The sequence below is a fragment of the Protopterus annectens genome, chromosome 2.part1, assembly GCF_019279795.1.
Source record: "Protopterus annectens isolate FY-2018-M chromosome 2.part1, PAN1.0, whole genome shotgun sequence".
Taxonomy (NCBI): Eukaryota; Metazoa; Chordata; order Ceratodontiformes; family Protopteridae; genus Protopterus; species Protopterus annectens.
This window is the reverse complement of record NC_056729.1, coordinates 1,829,873,333-1,829,893,238: the sequence shown is the minus strand read 5'-3', so window position 1 is coordinate 1,829,893,238 and position 19,906 is coordinate 1,829,873,333. Positions and strand designations below refer to the sequence as shown.

The window sequence follows — 19,906 nt, the reverse complement described above, 5'->3', positions numbered from 1 at the left end:
GACTGCACATGCAAAAACTTCAGTGATGCTTCGAGTTGGTTTGGCTGTAGCGTTGTCCGCTTCTGAATATTAGTACACCTTTCCTTCCCGGTCTCAAGAAGGAATTGGAGGTGATGGATCTGACCAGTATGTTCTCAACCCTTGCTGGCCCTTTCAGCCTGCTGACCCTTATCAAGAGCTGTTCATTAATGCCTCAGACACAGGGTGGGGGGCAACATTTGGTCACCTGAAAGTTGAGTCTTTAGCCTTCCAATTGGAAGGCAAAACGTGTCGGTATCAGAGATGAGGGATCTGATTCTGGCCCTTCAGGCTTTTCTCCCGGTGCTCTGTCTGGGCTCCTTGAAGGTGTACACAGACAACACTGAGGTATGTCAACAAGCAGGGTGGCACAAACCTCCTCTGCAGTATGGAGCTTCAGGCTTGGGAAGTGGCTCTCAGTTATCAGTTAACCCTTCAGCCCCAGTATACATTCCTTCAGAGCACAATCTTGTGGCAGACTGAGCAGGTCCAAAACACAAGCACAAGAATGGCTGCTTCAAAGAGACGTGTTTCTGGACATTGTCCATTGGTGGAGTATTCAGCCTCTTACTCTGAGCAGGCAGCTTCCTCTCTCCTGCTCCATAGTACCATGCCATCTAGTCTGGAAGATGGGTGGACCCTTTCCTTTCCTTGGAATGGGAGGTTTCTTTATACTTTCCCCTCCTCTTCCTGTAGTTCCAGGAGTCCTACAGAAGGTTCACCTGGACTCCCCAAAAATCTTGCTAGTCACCCCCTTTTAGCAGAGACAGCACTGGTCCCCCTTCTTAATGCATCTGGCCAGGGGCAATCACTGCAAGTTATCTCACCAGTTGGATCTGTTCATACAGGCCAAAGGGTCTCTCATCCATCCCCACTTGTCCACTCTGCAACTGACATTGTGGGTGATAGGATTTTGATCCCTTTCAGGCACCTCTTTTCTGAGGACATGCTCAGGCTTTTACAGGAGGCAAGGAAACCCGCAACCAGAAAATTTAATATGTCCAAATGGAAGAGATTTTTTTGTCTGGTGCCATGCGTGTAACTAGGCCCCTTTTTCAGCGGGGTTGCTCTTCTCTTTCATTTGTGTGAATTGCTCCAATCTGGCTTGGCCTATTCTGTGAAGGCCCATTTGTCAGACATTTCTAATAGCCTGTCCTGTCTTGTTTTGAGGCCAAGCCTTGTCTTAAGGGCTTTCTACTTATTAGGCCTCCAGGAAAGACTTTTCCTCCTCCTTTGTTGAGACCTTTCATTTTGTTTTGGAAAAATGGACACTGTCCCCTTTTCTGAGCGCTGCAGATTCTGCTTCTTTCAACACTGTACCTGGAGGACTGTTTTTGTTGCCGGCTCTTACTTATGCCCAAAGGGTTTGTATTCCAGGCCCTTATGGCCATTCCCCTTTTTTTGTTTTTTCGCAAGGACAGGATGCCCCTTCGTACTAATCCTCCCTTTATGCTAAGGTAGTCCAGTGAGTTGTCCTCGAATCAGTCGGTACAACTCCTTTTTTTCCTCTTTTCGGTTTGCTACTGACAGTGTCCTGCCTACTTTTGATTTGCACAGACAGCTCAGGTACTATTTGGATAAAACTAGGATCAAGTCTGGTCAGCCTTTTTGTTTCCTTTCATCCCAAATTTAGCTGTTTGTAAACAAACAATCCCCTCATGGATTTCTAAGGCCATTGTTTTTTTTTTAATATTCTTTTTATGGCAAGTCTCTTTCTGCTTCTATTAGAGCTCCACTAAGGCTGTTACCTCTTCTGGTGCCTTCTTTAAGGGGCTGGACAGCAATTCCATCGATGAAGCTGCTACTTGGTCTTCATTGCATACCTTTACTAAGCATTATAATTTGAATGTGGTGTCTATGGCCAGAGCAGGTTTGCTGTAACCATTTTATGTGGGTTTGTTGAGGGCCTTTCTCAACCTTGCACCTCCTGTTCTGTTTCTTGAGCTTTTTTACTCTCCCTTCTGTAACAGGTACTGCAGTTGTGATTGTAGAAGGCCATAGTTGTGTACAATTTTACAATAACAGTAGACTATCTCTTCACGGTTGCAGTGTTCGCACTGTCCCTCCAAACCCCTCTTGTTTGTTCTGCATGTTGTGATTATAGAAGGCCATAGTTGTGTACAATTTTACAATAACAGTAGACTATCTCTTCACGGTTGCAGTGTTCGTGACTGTCCCTCCAAACCCCTCTTGTTTGTTCTGCATGTTGTGATTATAGAAGGCCATAGTTGTGTACAATTTTACAATAACAGTAGACTATCTCTTCACGGTTGCAGTGTTCCCACTGTCCCTCCAAACCCCTCTTGTTTGTTCTGCATGTTGTGATTATAGAAGGCCATAGTTGTGTACAATTTTACAATAACAGTAGACTATCTCTTCACGGTTGCAGTGTTCGCACTGTCCCTCCAAACCCCTCTTGTTTGTTCTGCATGTTGTGATTATAGAAGGCCATAGTTGTGTACAATTTTACAATAACTGTAGACTATCTCTTCACGGTTGCAGTGTTCGCACTGTCCCTCCAAACCCCTCTTGTTCTGCATTTTTTTCCTTCTGAATGTGCAGGGACTCCTTTGTCCTACGACTACTGTTTTTTCTTCTGGGGGAATTTAATTCTAGGCAGTTGCATCCGTATGTCCCTTTTATGCTATACTTTCTGTGCAGGGAGCATAAATGTGATGTACAATGCAAACAAGATCTGTTTTAAGCTTATTTATACTGGCTGAGCGATCACCTGTGTAGGGTGGGACATCCCTTCTGTGACTAATACTGCAACAGTGAAGAGAAGCACATTTACTGTTATGGTAAGATTTTACACAAGTATACTTTCTGAACCTTTAATGTACTGTCCATGACACTTTAAAGTAGGTTTAGTATTTTTTCTTTTAATATATATGTATTTACCTAGTAAATTGTATATCCACTTTATCAGTTTTTTAAGTAGCCCGTGTGTGCATGTATCTGTGTGCCTATGCGTAGGTGAGTGGTGCAACAGGGTCAGTGTACCTCTAAAACTTTTTTAGTACAAGAAATCTGGACAAAGCCATATGTAGTGGGCGGGTAAAAGTCCATAGTCATGGACAATTTTTAATTATTGCTTTTAAAAATCATAGTGTGGCTAGAATAACAGGTTTTTCATTTCATTAGCATGCCTTTTCTGAAGGGTGTGAAATCTAAAGCTCAAATGTCTCCGTATTTAGTGAAATCTAAAGCTCAAATGTCTCCGTATTTAGTGATCTCAGTCTCCAATGATTTGTCAAAACTACACATTTTAAGAGGAACAGACGAGAAGTAAGAGGCAAAAATCTGGAAGTTTGAATTGTATGGGTCAGTGTATTTAAAATTGCATGCATAAGTTGGGATAGCTGAAGTGCGAGTTCTGTTGTATAGAGATGAACTTAGGCTATTGTATCTCTACTGTGATGGCTATTGCTTTATGCAGAACCAAAAGGAAAAGATGTAACATTATCTTGTTAAAATACTAAGTGATCTGGCATATGTCTATGCTTGCCTTAAATGGATTACTATTACTGTATAATGATGCATTAAGATGTGTGAAGCATTCTGAGGACTGGTTAGAGTTTCCAGCTGACCAACATTTTTGAGAGATGAGAGAGAGAGCCAGGATAGCCAGTCCACCAGCATGTTTTTAGGAAGGTTAAACAAAACTGGAATACCTGGCAAATACCCAAGTTGAACATGTAGGCGCTACACAGCGAGTGACCAGAAGTCAGAATTTAATTCCAGACTCTGGAATTGTGAAGCACAATCTTGAGTCATTGTGATAAACGCACAGTGCCTCTCATTTAGTGCTGGGAAACGCAACATGGCTGAGATGCTTAATGACAGTCTTACAGTCCTAGATCTGAATCTCATCAGCCCCTGCTTGCATTGCTTGTGACCCTGAGCAGGTCACTATACCTCCATACGTTTCCTGGCTAAGTTATGGTCTTGGAAATACCTGTGGTCAGAAAAGTTCAAGAAGTAAAAAATGAATAAAATCATATGTGGACATACTGCCACATTCCTAGTATAGAATCAGGTAGGTGTTTGGGTTTGTTCTTCCACGTTGGTGGCATTTTACTCGTGTGGGATTTGCGTTGAGAAGTCTGGGTTGCAATGGCATCTGTTGCCATGTAGCATGCTGGAGTGCAGGTTTGTTTTATTGTGTTCATAGTAATGTTGGTTATTTTTACAGATTCTTTTTTTTTTTTGTCATGGGTGATCTTGGAACTTTGATTTTGTTAGGTTTGCTTTGTTCAGAGTAAGTAAAGGTTTCCAGGATCATGCCATCATATAGATGTGCCTTAAAGGTTGGGAGGGTGGCCTAAGGGTTAAGGTGCTTGCCTTACAAACACAAGGTGCAGGGTTTGAGTCTCACAAGGGATAATTGTCTAGGCTTAAAATGGCTCGCAAGGGCAGTTAGCTTAGTACAAATCTATGAACCTCATGTTGCATTTATGCCAGAATGTTATGAAAACACATTTTTTTTCATTTGTCTTTGAATAGAATATTCTCACCTGATCTGTCTCTCTCCTTTGTAGGTCACATCTGGTGTTTTGTATTACTACTGCTACCTCTCCAACACATTGTGAAGGTTTATATTTATCTCCTTACCACCTCCCTTCTGTATGTAGGACATCAGGCAGTTTGGTAAGTTCCACAGCTAATTTGAAACAAGGAAACTAAGACAAAGATCAAAAAGTGGAAGATGTAGTTCCACTTTAAGTAATGTTACTTTAGTGGGGCCTTCTGTATTTGCATGCCTTTATCAGAATTGGTTTGCTTGAAGGAGTTACTACATTTCCCCTGGTCATGTTGGGGGTGCTATATACAGAGAGGAGAGATATTTTCAGGTATTTAAATCCTAACATCTTGTATCCCTAGGTGACCCAAGAGAACATCACTGCTACTAATTGGAAAATGCAGTTGGGTGCCAGTAACGATGTGGGCTGCACTGCATTCAGACTGCAGCAAAGAGAAATTCAGTATTCATAACAATAAAGGAAGAAGAGTTGTCATAGCCTGCACCTGCATTCTGAAGGCTACCTTCAAATATCAGTAAATTCAGGAAATTAAGTTCTTGAAACTAATTTTCTTCCCAGTGAATACAAGTGTTGCATTTCAACATTAATGAAAAACTTGACATCATACAGCACACTCATAGTTGCATAGTTTAATTTATTTCAATCTTAATTTCTTTTGTCTTTCTGAAATTTTACAAAATGTCAGGATATTAATTTCAAGAATAGATGACTTCTGTGTTATATTTTAGAAAAAAATGCTGCCGGTACATTGTGTGTATTTTGTGCTCTCACTGTGTAACTTAGGCTCATCTGGTCTTTATTGCATTCTTGTTCATATACTTGTGCTAGTCTTTTTATCAAGTATTGTATAATATCCAAAAAATGTAATTTACCTTTTGCAAAAGTTCTTCCAACCAGTTTGCTCTGGGTTATTGCTAAAAATGGTATGTGGACCCTAACCTGGTTAAGAGATTAAATAGTGTTACAGAAACTTAAGACACCTGTGATTAGGAATTCCTTTATCTCTTTGAATACTAAGGACTGCAGGGCTTGGACAAATCTGCAACTAAATTTGTCCGGTCAGCCAGGGCCCTCCAGTACTACAGTGGATATAAAATGTGTACACACCCCTGTTAAAATGCCAGGCTTTGTGGTATAAAAAAATGAGACCACAGTAAATCATTTCAAAACTTTTCCCACCTTTAATGTGACCTTATTATTGAAAGCTGTCAGTCAGGAGAAAGGTACAAAAAATTTCCATAGCATTGGGTATACCGTGGAATACAGTGAAGACGGTCATCAAAAAAATGGAGAAAATATGGGACAACAGTGACGTTAAGAACTGGACGTCTCTCCAAAATTGATGACGAGACGAAAACTGGTCAGGGAGGTTGCCAAGAGAACTACAACAACACTGAAGAAGCTGCAGGAATTTCTGGTAAATACTGGTTGTGTACTACATGTGACAACAATCTCCCGTATTCTCCATATGTCTGGACTATGGGATAGGGTTGCAAGACAGAAGCTTTTCCTTGCACACAAAAACATCCAGGCCCAGCTAAAATTTGCAAAACGATGTATCAAGTCTCCCAAAAGCATGTGGGAAAATGTGTTATGGTCTGAGACCAAGGTTGAACGTTTTGGCCCCAATTCCAAAAGGTAAGTTTGGTGCAAAAACAGCACTTCGCATCACCAGAAGAATACCATCCCCACGGTGAAGCATGGTGGTGGCAGTGTCATGCTTTGTGGTTGCTTTTCTTCAGCTGGAACTGGAGTAGAGGGAATTATGAACAGTTCCAAATACCAGTCACTTTTGCCCCAGACCTTCAAGCATCTGCTAGAAAGCTGAAGATGTAGAGGAATTTCACCTTTCAACACAATAATGACCCCAAGCATACATCCAAATCAACAAAAGAATAGCTTCCCCGGAAGAAAATTAAAGTTTTGGAATGGCCTATCCAGAGCCCAGACCTAAATCCAATAGAAAATTTGTGGGGTGACCTGAAGAGGGCTGTGCACAATAGATGCCCTCGTAGTCTGGCAGATTTGGAGTGTTTTGCAAGGAAGAGTGGGCAAATATTGCCAAGTCAAGATGTGCCATGCTACCCAAGAAGACTGAATGCTGTAATTTAAATCAAAAGGTGCTTCAACGCAGTATTAGTTTAAGGATGTGCACACTTATGTAACCAGCTTATTGTAAATTTTTTATTTTTTATATTTTTCCCGTAACAGATTTGTTTGTTTTTTAATTGAGTTGTATAGGTTATGGGTCCCATTAAAGGTGGGAAAAGTTTTGAAATGGTGTATTGTGGTCTCGTTTTTTTCACAAAAAAAGTTTTAGTTTTCAGATATAATTGAATAAATTCCATAATATTTAAACCTATCATCTAAAATAACTATTTACACTATTTACATTAGCCTGACACTATATCCTAAGATATACGGTTACTGTACAAGTATGTCCAATCCGTTATCAGAGTGACTAGTCTGTTATTGTATGGTGTCAGAGATACAACTTTTCCCCAAGGGTTGTTGATAAATGGCTTTGGATACATTCTTAGTTCCTTCATTTTAGTTTCCAGTAATGCTGTGGTCTTCAGTAGGCTGTATAAGTCTTCCAAGGTTGGTATTGTATTTGTATTCCATCTTCTTGTTATACACTTCCTTGAGATTGCAAGTATAGTCCATACAAGATATGTTTGACCTATTCTACTGAGAACCTTTGTTTACATTTAATAATACAAGAGTTTTAGTTAAATATAATGATTCATTTAAATAAGGCTTGTAAAAAGGTAATACCATCCCAAAATGGCTTAATTTTAACACCGTCAAAGAAAATGTGGTTCCAATCTGCATTGTGTACTTGCTCACATCTCCAACATCTTCCTTTAATGGAATAATTAATTTTGATGATTCTGTCTGGGGTTAAGAATGCTCTGTGCAAGCTTTTCCAGTTAAAAACTTTCCAGTATTGTGCAAAGGATGTATATTTTATTGATAATAATATATTTGTTTTAATATCTTCAGTTAACTGTATTGAATGTTCTTTTGTTGTATGTTTCCAGTATGAGGTTTTGGGTGTTGTTTTATAGTTTGTCAATATTTTGTAAAACTTTGAAATACTGTTTCCCATGTCAGTCATTTATATGTGATTTCATATATGTATTTCATAAATTTAGGTATTTCTTTAAATTAAGAATTGTTAATTATTCTACTTAAATCTTGTGAGTATGATGGAATACGCTGTAAAGGTAGCCAGTCCTGTTGTGGAAATTTGTATGTTAGTATTACTTGCATATTTAAAACGTTTAGTTCTTTTGATACATTGGAGCCAACAAACAAATCCTTTCTATTCCCAGGAATTAATAATTTCTCTAAATATTTTATGTGGAAAGTTTTGTGACTATAAATGGTGTTAAAAGATCAAACCAGATTTTTAAGTCTGTATTTGCATTAACTTTTTGTTTGACTTTTGGCTTATCCCGGTTAGGGGTCGCCACAGCGGAACTCTGGTCCTCTAATGATTGGTAGTGGATTTTTACGTGCCGGTGACCAGCCTGCCTCACAACCTTCAACGAAGGCATGCCCCATTTACGCATGCCTTCACACACAAGACGCTCTAGCTGAGAATCGAACGGGACAACATCTTGCTATGAGGCGACAACGCTACCGCAGCACCACCACCGCAACAATTTTCCTAAATGTGTCAGTGTAATTAATCATACAAGTTGTAGTAGGTTTGGTTATGTGATATTGCAGACTAATACATAATATGTGCCATGGCAAATTGTTTATATCTGTTATTTGAAATTTGCTTTGTAAATCAAATTAATTCATTAATATTACAGTTGGTAATTCTTTCCAATTTGCAGAGTAATTTGGACTTATCCAATCTGAGATTGTTTTAGATATTGATGTTTTTATACATGTTTGTCAGGAAAGTTTCATCCTCCCTGATTCCATGGTCTGATATGATGTATTAAAAGCTATTCTGTTTCTTTTGGGAAACAATAAAAATTTTATTAGGCATGCATTTATTTCTTTAAGTATATTCTTTTCTTGTAACAATTGTATTGCCAAGGCTGTGTATAGGATCTTGGGCAGTAAAACCATTTTTATTAACTGTAATCTATCTTCAAATGTTAATATTATTTTATTCAATTTTTCCACAGTCTTTAATTGTATTGATGATATGTAGTTTTTTTTAGACTGATTCATTATTATCCTTGCATAATTCAATTCCCAGATATTTTAAGGTAGATTCTTGTTTACCTATGATGTGATCCACCTTAGTTTGTCGTTCTTTCTTTTTATTTAGAAATAAAAATTTAGATTTTGATTTATTGAAATGGAGTCCTGAAGTCATGTAGAATTTGTCAATTAATATATCTAATTCTTCTAATGTCTCTTTTGCATTGGATAATGTTAATAACCTCAGTACCTTCCTCAAACATAAAAAGACTATTGTCAAAATTTAAACCCACCAAACCCTCAACTGACAATCTCCCCTCTGTATCCAATTTCAATTCTAATCAACTTTTCCATAACAGAAGGCTATGTTCCCTCGATATGGAAAATATCTCCCATCGTTCCCCTCCACAAAGGCACCCCCTCAATCGACCTCTCTAGTTACCGCCCCATTGCTATCCTCTCCCCTCTGTCCAAGATATTTGAAAAATGTATCAACACCCAGGTCTCCAACTACCTCCTAGCTAAACCAACATGGTTTCAGGCCATATCACAGCACTACCTCCGCTCTGCTCTCCTTCACCAACACTATACTTCATCACACAAACAATGGCCACTTCTCTACTGCTGTATTTCTAGGTCTCTCAAAGGCCTTTTACATGGTATCTCATGAGCTACTACTCTCCAGAACGTCGTCTCCTCACAATCAGCCTGCAACTGGTTCCACAGCTATGTATATGGATGCCAGCAATCAGTAATCTGGGAAGATAACCTATCACCTCACCTCCCAGTTACTTTGAGTTTCCCAAGGGTCTATCCTTGGCCCTCTGCTATTCTCACTAACAACCTACATATTGCCACCACACACGCATCTGTTGTATAGTACGCAGACGACTCTAGTCTCATCTGCTGTGCCCCTACTCTGCCAGAACTACAACAAATCACACAGGAATAATTCTCCTCTGTAGAAAGCTAGCTATCCAATGCTCAGCTCCTACTCAACCCAAGTAAGACAAAACTTCTGTTCCAACCTTCCAAAGCCACCCAAAACACTTCACACTTCAACATTCTCGCCAAAGACAATACCATCATCTCTCCATCAGAACACACAAAATTACTCTGTGTGGAAATAGACAACAAACTTAGATTCGACACCCACATCTCTCTCTCAACAAAAAAAGTTCACAAGAAACTTGGTGCATTCTATCGAAGCCGCCAATTCCTAACCACAGCTGCTAGAATCTCCATAGGCAATTCCCAGCTGATCTCCACCCTACTCTATATGGATCCCCCATACGTACCAACCTTAGACAGACCTACACAAGCTGGATGCTTGTTACAACAAAATTGCTAAATTTGTCACTGGAACCTCCTACCGCAGCCATCATTGTATCTCCCGTAAAGAACTAAGATGGCTAGAACTCCCACAACTCCTTCACTTTAATCAACACACCCTCACTCATAAACTTATTAACCACCCCCTCAACATCCCTTCCCTTCATACCCTTCTCCAACCCTATTGCTCCACTAGGCCCTTAAGATCAAGCAACAAAAATCAACTCATTGTTATCAAATCCAAAAACTCAGCAAGAGAAGCCATATTTTCATGTACCATTTCTAAACTTTGGAACAATCTTCCACCCTCTATAACTGCTCTACCTTCCAGCAGCCTTTTCAAAGACTGCACTCAAATTCCACTTAAATTTGCACTGACTTTGTCCTTGTTCTAATCCAGACTAACCCCCCCCCACAAACTCTTAACCCAACTATACTACCGCCACTACTAACCACAGTCAGAATTGGCTAGTTGTCTTTACATACTTAATCTTGTCTGACAACTTAGTTTCTTGTCGTTTATAATATTAGTAACCATCTTAACTTGCAACATTTACTGTATATACTGTTGATAATCAATATATTTTTATTATATTAAAGCCAACAACCTGTAACATTTACTATTGTTGCAACTTTGTATCTCTATTTATCATGTACATGATGTGGAGCTTTTCTCCCCGGGGTATCCGCTAAAAAAGGACCAGTGTCCATTTGGAATTTCCCGGTAAACAAATGTAAATACTCAAATAAAATGAGTATGTCATCAGCAAAGAGCATTACTTTAGACCTGTGTTCATAAACCTGTATTCCTTTGATTTTTATATTGTTACGAATTGAGTCTGTCAGTATTTCAATAGCCAGAACAAATAGAATTGGTGGTTTGGGACATCCTTGTTTTAGTGCCTTTTGTTATATGTATAGATTCAGAGGCAAAAGGTCCTAACTTGATATACGCTAAATTATTTGTGTGTGTGTGTGTGTGTGTGTGTGTGTGTGTGTGTGTGTGTGTGTGTGTGTGTGTGTGTGTGTGTGTGTGTGTGTATATGTATATATATATATATATATATATATATATATATATATATATATATATATATATGAATATATATATATATGAATATATAAATGTGTATATAAATTAGGAGATGAACAAAAGATGCCGGAAATTCAAATAGCTTTAGGATTTTGAATAAATAGTCCCAATTTAGGGAATCAAATGATTTCTCTATATCTAAGCCAATTATGAATGTTTATTTTCCTTGTTAACTTAATCTATAAGAGAAATTTTCCTTTTAATATTGTGATATGTGTGTCTGATATATAAATCCAGTCTTATTATTTGTTTTGGATAGTGGTATTTTCATTGTTAGTTAATATTGTCATAAATATCTTAGTCATTATTTAATAATGATATAGGTGTATATGAGGTACAGAGGTTTGGGGATTTGTTTTTCTTTAGGGTTGGTGTGATTAAGGAATATCTCCAAGACTGTGGTATTAAAGCTTGTGACTGAATTTCTAATAGAGTTTTATGGAAGAGGGATAGTATCTTTGAAGGAAAAAGTTTATATATTTCCATAATTATGCCATGTATATCTGGAGCTTTATTATTTTTATCCTCTTATTGTATCAGTAATTTCTTTGTATGATATGGGTACTTGGAGATCTAGCTTTAATTTTCCTAGTATTTTTTTTATATTGGAACATTTTTCATCTAGATTTAATAGATCGGTATGTATATTTTCTTTTTGGAAATGTTCCATATAGTGATTTCTGTAGGCATCAATAATGTCACCTATATCAGAGACATTTTTCCCTTTCTTTTCAAGGAAGATACTTTTAATGTTGTTAGCTTTTGATTGTATTTCGATCCTTGTGGATAAATTATGTAGATATTTGGGAGAAGTGGCCAAAGTATTAATTTTTCTAAAGCTGAACTAGTTTTGTGTGTTAGAATTTCATTGCATTTATTGTTTAATACTTCTGCTTTATTTATTAATTTTTCTAAAGCTGAACTAGTTTTATGTGTTAGAATTTCATTGCATTTATTGTTTAATACTTCTGCTTTATTTATTAATTTTTCTAAAGCTGAACTAGTTTTATGTGTTAGAATTTCATTGCATTTATTGTTTAATACTTCTGCTTTATTTATTAATTTTTCTAAAGCTGAACTAGTTTTATGTGTTAGAATTTCATTGCATTTATTGTTTAATACTTCTGCTTTATTTATTAATTTTTCTAAAGCTGAACTAGTTTTATGTGTTAGAATTTCATTGCATTTATTGTTTAATACTTCTGCTTTATTTATTAATTTTTCTAAAGCTGAACTAGTTTTATGTGTTAGAATTTCATTGCATTTATTGTTTAATACTTCTGCTTTATTTATTAATTTTTCTAAAGCTGAACTAGTTTTATGTGTTAGAATTTCATTGCATTTATTGTTTAATACTTCTGCTTTATTTTTCATCTCCAAATTATCTTGATTTTTTTTTCAGCTTTTACTGACAAAAGTTTGGATTGTAATCCCATTCTCCGATTTTTTTTTTTTTTTTTTTTTATACCAAGTTAGGGTTTTGCGCTCTCTTTCTCTCTCTCTCTCTCATATATATATATATATATATATATATATATATATATATATATATATATATATATATATATAAAGATTTTGAGTCCCATATCATTATTTTATTTATCTCTGTGGTGTAGTTAATATCTAAGATGAACTCTAATTCAGATAATAGCCAGTTTGAACTCTGTATATGCTGGAAATCTTTAGTTAAAGATTAATCGTTTGTACCCATTTTGAAGTTTTAGTATCGATGAACTGTGGTCTGAAAAGGGGCAGGGAGTGATTGAGAAATTAATGATTTTAGAATGTAAGTCAATGGCAGTACATATTTTATCTATTCTAGTTTGGGTACCAAATCTGTGAGCTTGATGGGAAAACAGATTTATCTTTAAATTTCATAGGTTCATAGGTAGGTACTAGGCTATTAGCCCTAGGGCCTATATAAGCCTAGCCAAAGGTACCCTGGCTTTTGCCACCCAAGAATATTATTTTCCTGTGCCACTGTCGAGCAGAGCCACAGAAGTGATCCCTGGGGTGAATTTCCTATCTCCCATCCAATCATCAAGGTTTTTCTTGAAGAGTGCTAATGAGGAGCTTTGTTTGATATAGATGGGTAGTTTGTTCCAGAGTATGGGAAGTCTCTGGGACTGGAATCTATCCCTCCAGCATGTTCAGTTTATTGTGGTGACAAGGTTTAGGTCCCTAGAGCGTGTAGCTCGTAGGGATTGGGATTTCAAGTGCAGCATGTCTAAGAGCTCTGGGTTTGACATAGCTTTGTGTATTAGGCAGAGATCGACTCTGTGTAGGCGATATGCAACAGAGTAAAGCTGCAGTTTTTTGAGACAGTCTGCATAGGGCATCTCTTTGAGGCTGGTAATCCTCTTTGTGAGGTATTTCTGTGGCCTTTCCAGTTGTTGTAGATGTCTTGTGAGGTACATACCAAAAGGGGCATTGTACTCTATAATGGGTCTAATGAGTGACGAGTAGAGGGGAACAATGACCTTTTTTTTTTCCTTGATGAGAAACCTTTTGTGATGAGGTGTGCCACATAGAAGGATTTCCTGACCACTTGAAAGCATCTTCAAGATGAAATGATTCTACCCATTTGTTTTAAAGCTTTTGATACAGCAAATGTACGCAGCGGTCTTTTATTTGTATTTCAGAAGTATCAAATATACAATTAAAATCTCCTCCTAATATTAAGTTGCCTTTATAGTTATTGGAAATGAATTCCAAGTGTTTTTAACTGTTCCTTATCCAATGCCTGGGAACCAGTATAGATTGGCTAGGGGCCATAATCTGCTGTTATATTTAACTGTTGTAAATGCCATAAGGCCTTCTTTAGCTTTATACTTATAAATGATTTCTGGGTTAATCATGTTTGTTTTCCATAAAATTGTTAACCCTTTTGTCTTTGTCTTATAAGTGGATTGCACCTATATTATATATTCCTTAGGATTCCATTTGTAGTTAATTTGTTTTGAAATGAGTTTCTTGAAGGAAGAAAATTTGTGTTTTGTTCTTTTTTAAATGTTTCAGTAGATTTGATCTCTTGCTAGGCTTGTTTAAGCCACTGGTATTTAAAGATGATAAAGTTAAATCCATTTTAGGTTATTTGGACTATGTATTTTTTTTGTTTTAATGTGACTATTAAACATTTTCCTCTGGTAACTAAAAATATGTTTGTGCTTTTAAAGGAAATTATCACTTTTATACTTTGAAGGTTTGCCAATAAAGTAATGTTTTGGTCAGGCGTACTAAAAATGTTTTTGTAAAATAGTTTTAACATTTATTAATTTTTTATATTAATTTAAATTTAAGATATGCACTAGCCATGGAATGAAAATCATTCCTAATCTGATGGATAAACCTAGGTGTCCATCAGATTATCACTCATACCTTGACAAATCAGAACATCTGAGCTCCATAAGGTGAATGATCATATGGAGAATATTTATAATAGGAATAAGCAACAGTTATATTATTTTGAACAGATGTAGTACTGTTGTAGATTAGACAGAATTCTAATACAAAATAATGTTTACTTGTTATATAAGCAATTAATATTTATATGAAAGATAGATGAGCAATTTAGTCATAGTTAAGTAGGACGTATCGTATATAAAACCCCAGTAAAATATTATAGCATACAGGTATTTAACATATTCACCCCTATTGATGAAGTCTTTCAAAACTTATTACTTAATCTTAATAGATAGTAATAATATGTATACCTAATGTTTGCAATACAATGTATTTTACTAGATGTATCAGAAATTAAATATCATTGTTTGCCAGCATTTAAGTAATCACTTGTTTGTATAATCAGCAAAGGGTAAACTGAGTTGTCATTATCAATGTAATACTATTTGTCAGAATGTGATTGTTACATGCTGTGACATTCCTAGTTCAAGCTTTTGTTGTTTACCTTTAACAACTTTGTCAGTTTGATGTCGTATATAAAACAGTTACCTTGGTAACAGCTTAAGTATCGTGTGGTCAAGATGAGTTACAAAAATTTAAACTCAAGTTAAAACAATTACATGACTTGTTATACATATTTAGTTATATAAGAAAATCATAAGGCTTCCCTTTGATGTTCAGTGTAGTGTATGTCACCTGTGACAAGCCAAGACAGTAGTGTTACAATTTAGAAACCAAAGTTATTAAATCCAGACTTTAATATCTAAATTCAGCGGACTGGTTCATCTGTGTGACTATTGTATATTTTATGTCCAGATTTACTAAAATCAAACATGACATGACTATTGTGCATATGTTTTTTTTTTTTTTTTTTTTTTTTTTTTTGCTGTTTCTTAGTTATTTGAGAGACCACAAGCTATTGAGCATTATCGTTGTTCTCCCATTACCATAGCAGCCTGGGAGCATCTGAGTTCTGTTAGTGTGTCTGCGAACTATTCAGAAGCACACGATGCACCTGAATCAAAGCTTCACTTCACTAGCAACCTCAAGCCCGAATTCCCTCCCCCTCTCCAGTCTGGCAACAGCCAGGAAAAGAACAGAAAGCAAACAAGTCAGCGAAAACAACTAAAAAACATGACCCGCCACACACATTCACCTATACAAGAAAACCACCATGCTTCCCCTGACGTTCAATACAATGTATGCCATTCATGACGAGCCAAAACGGCAATGTTGTTATACTCAAGCCTATGTCATTAAACTGAGTGTCTATTGTCAATTTAATACTAGTTGTTCAGAATATGATTGTTGCTTTCTGTGACATTTCAAGTTCAGGCTTCCACTGTCTCTCTCGAAAAACCCAGTCAATTTGTCATGTACAAAAACACTAGTTATCTTGGTAACCATTCTACACATGGTCAAGATGGGCTACAAAAACTACTTTTCAAGTTAAAACAATTAAGTAACTTGTTATGCATATTTATTTACATAAGAAAAAAAAGTCATGCTTCCCTTGATGATCCGTGTAGTGTATGTCACCTATGACAAGCCAAGACAGTAGTGTTGTAATGCAGAAGCCGAAGTTATTAAATCCAGGCAGTATCCAAATTCAGCAGACTGGTTCATCTTATGTGACAGTCGTATACTTCATGTCCAGGCCCACCAAATCATATACTATGTAACCATTGATTCAGCGGACTGGTTCATCTTATGTGACAATGGTATACTTCATGTCCAGACCCACCAAGGCCTGTACTAAGTAACCATTGTGCGCGTGTTTGTTTTTTTTCCTTTTCCTCTCAGCTGGTGCTTAGTTATTCGCGAGACCACAAGCTGTTAAGCTTTATCGTCGCTCTGTTACCGTTACCACAGCAACCTGGGAGCATCTGATTCTGTTAGTGTCTGCAAACTATTTACTAGAGGCACGCGATGCACCTGAAGCAAAGCTTCTCTTCACTAGTGACTTAAAGCCTGAATTCCCTCCCAGCCCTGCAACAGCCAGGAAAGAACTGAAAGCAAACAAGTCGGCAAAAACAACCAACAACAAAAAAAATAATTATAATGATATCTGCACCTGCTACCAGACACTGCTGCATCCATGCACACCACATCAGGATCAGCCAAACAGCACTCAAAGCCATGACATCAGCCACGAACACCATCAACTATGTCTATACAAAATAACAATAACATTTGTACTAGCCGCTAAACACAGATGCATCCACCCATATACCATATCAGGATTGGTTAAACCGCACTCTTAGCCGTAATATCTGCCATAATTAACACTAACCATAGCTAAATAGAGTAATGATGACATTTGTATTTAACCAGGATCTGCATGGTGTTTCTATATCGTACTTTAACTGAAGAAGGTCTTAGACTCCATGACAAGCATTTTTTTTTTTACACACACTACTGTGACTGCTATTGTATGTTTGGCTAGTATATAATATAAATAGTAACCCATCTTGACCTACCTTTGTGCGTGGAGAATTATTGGACATTTGAACATTCTGAATAAATCATTGCTGTTTCTCAGTTGTTTAAGAAACCCTTTTTAAAATAAAAACAGATGACACGTGATGTACTATGTCGGTTGATACTTTGAGAGATGTAGTTGTAAGAGTTTTTTTTTTTTTTTGGGACAGCTATCTTGGAATCAGTTTTTTGTTTCTTCTTTCTAGCATCAGTCCAAGCATTTGTTTCTTTTATCCTTTTAAGAGTAGGGGCTACCCATTCAATTTCTTCTGGAACAGCACTATGTTTTGGATGAATATAGTAGCGTCTTCTAACTCATCTCATTGGCAAAACGTATTTTTATCTTGGCTGGAAAGGCAAGCTGTGCTTTAATGTTTGTGGCAAGCTGTGCTTCAGTGTTTGTTTCAACAGTTTTATTATTGGCCAGACTTTTTTCCTTTGTTGTAGTATTCTAGAAGAATAGTCAAACCTTATCAGGCTTTGATTGTATTTTAAGGGTGAGTTTCTCCAAGCAGATTTTAATATTAGTTCCTTGTCCAGAAATGAAAGAAATGTTATAACTACGGATCTGGGTGGAGTATTGAGTTAGCAGGTTTCCTCAGTGCTCTATGCGCCCTTTCAATTCCAAATGAAAGTCCCTCTTTCAGGTCTAAAAATTCAGGAATCCAGGTTAAGAATAATGTCTTCACCTTCAGTGTTTTCAGGCAAACCAAAGATCCTTATGTTTCTCCTTTCCGTTTTCTAAGTCATCTATTTTGTTAAGCAGCCATGTGTTCTGTTCAAGCAGAAATTCTTTTTGAAATTCTTCCTCTTTGAGTCTCCCTTCAGTGTCATTTAGAGAAGTGTCTATGTTTGTTATTTTTGTATGCTGTTGCTGTAATAGTTCCTTAAGAGTATGTCTTTTTGAGAATTTAATTTGAGATTTTCTAAGTCATGTTTAAAGCCATCCATCTTCAAAGATGGTTCCTGTAAGGTAGATGTCATCAATTGCATTTCTTTTTTCAAAGCAGCATCTGGATGAGAATTCCTTGAGTTGTTCATATTCAGTGACTCAGTAGATCTCAAAGTTACTTGACAGGAACATTTTTGTAAATTGATATTGATGTAGTTTAGTAGTTTATCTATAGATTTCTGATGTTTTAAACTTGAAAATAATAACATTTTCCTGTATTATTATACTAGTTTATGGAGCTCTGAAAATTCACTGCTCTCAGTTGGCCATCTAGGCTTCACCCCTGTGGTCTCGTTTTTTTATATCACAAAAACCTGGCATGTTAACAGGGGTGTGTAAACTTTTTATATTCACTTTACGTAAATAAAGAGCTTTCTCCAGATCTTTTTTTGTTGTAAGATCCGGGTACCTCAGAAATTGGCCTCTGGCATCTCTTTTTATATTTGTGTACTGGCAATATTTAAGCACCCTTTGAGAAAATTATCTGTAACTTCAGTTTTTTTTTTTTTTGTTCTTGTTCTTCAAATCTGTATTTCCAAGTTCTGTTTATTCCATCCCCTCCCCTTGGTGTTTCTCGTGTTCTTGAAGTGCAGATAGTTTTGTGTCTGCTTAGTTAGTCTGCATAGTTGAAAAGAGGCATCCTAGTCATAAAATATTTGTTTTTAGTTTTGAAGACTTGAAAGTATCTGTTTGCACAAAATTAATCATAGACCATTTGTTTTCTTTCCTTTTAATGGTGGTAGTTCTAGGCAGATGTGTTTTTTCTGAAGGTGTATCATCTTCTGACTAGGTCATCTAAGCCTGCCTTGGCCATCCAGATTCATGGTTAGTCAAGCTAACACTGAGTATCTTATCCAGATCAGGTTTGAGATCTCATTTTGAGAGAAACAAGTGTTATGTCAGACTTTACATGGGTAATCTTTACTTCAACTGTGTCTCCTTAGCTGACTGTGGTGCATTATTCACAGTTTTCAATGCTTTTTCCTCTGTTCTTGTACTGACGTCTGTCAAGGGTAGTTCAAGGATCGTCTGTTCATACCATGAATTTTATCTTCTGCACAAAGTATTTGGTTCAATATATAGTTACTATAAGTTTCAGTGATACTTCCACTTTCTTCTGATTTTTTTTTTTTTGCTACGAAGTGTGTTGTGTAAGAATGTTTTCTTCTGATGCACAAAGTTCTGCTGAAATGCAGCTTAGGTCTGTACAGGGTTCATGACGGTAACAGCATGCAGAAACCATTTTGTAGGCACAAGATCATTTACAAGCCTAGCCAGTAATACTCTGGATATGACAGTATTTTATTTCTGGGAGCCCTGAGTCATTTTACAGACTGCCTCTGCCCATAAGGGATATGAGCAGTACCCTGGGAGTGAATTTATGCTTCCCCACCCATTTGCCTAATTCTTTTTGAAGATTGTGACGACGGGCTTTGTTTTACGAAGATGTGAGGTTTATTATTTAGACAAGGTAGCCTTTGGGATATGAATCAGTCTCTCCAGCAAGTTCTGTTAGAATCGCAAATAAGGTTCAGATCCATGGAACACACAACCCTTGTATAATGTTTCTTGCAGAAAAGTTAAATTTTTATCGGGGCTTGGTTAGAGAGAGTGCCTTGTAGGTCAGTCATAATTCACCTGTCAAACAAAATGAAATGGAGTAAAGGGATAGGCCTTTAATTGGTCTGCATAAGACCTGTGTCTTGCACTTTGTATTTTTTAGTGAGAAACCGCTGGGACCATTCCAGTTGGTGTAAGTGCCTGGTTAGGTACATGCAGACGTGAGCACTGTTCTTGATGAAGACCCTGGTGAGTGCCAAGTCCAGTGGTACTATGACTTCCTTTGATCTCTATGCCATGCCTTTACTTATAATGCTAATAAGGTGAGCCACACAAAAGGATTTCCTCACTACC

The 19,906-nt window shown here is 36.9% G+C and overlaps 1 protein-coding gene across 1 annotated transcript in view; it reads left to right on the top strand.

Annotated features, from left to right (window-relative positions):
- Positions 1-4,945: 4,945 nt before the first annotated feature.
- LOC122795046 (RING finger protein 145-like) overlaps positions 4,946-19,906 on the top strand; it is a 689,797-nt gene continuing 674,836 nt past the window's right edge. Inside the window, exon 1 of the mRNA XM_044063623.1 lies at positions 4,946-5,076. Within this exon, the coding sequence (XP_043919558.1) occupies positions 4,961-5,076 (116 nt within the window). The 5' untranslated portion in view covers positions 4,946-4,960. The remainder of the gene's footprint in view (positions 5,077-19,906) is intronic.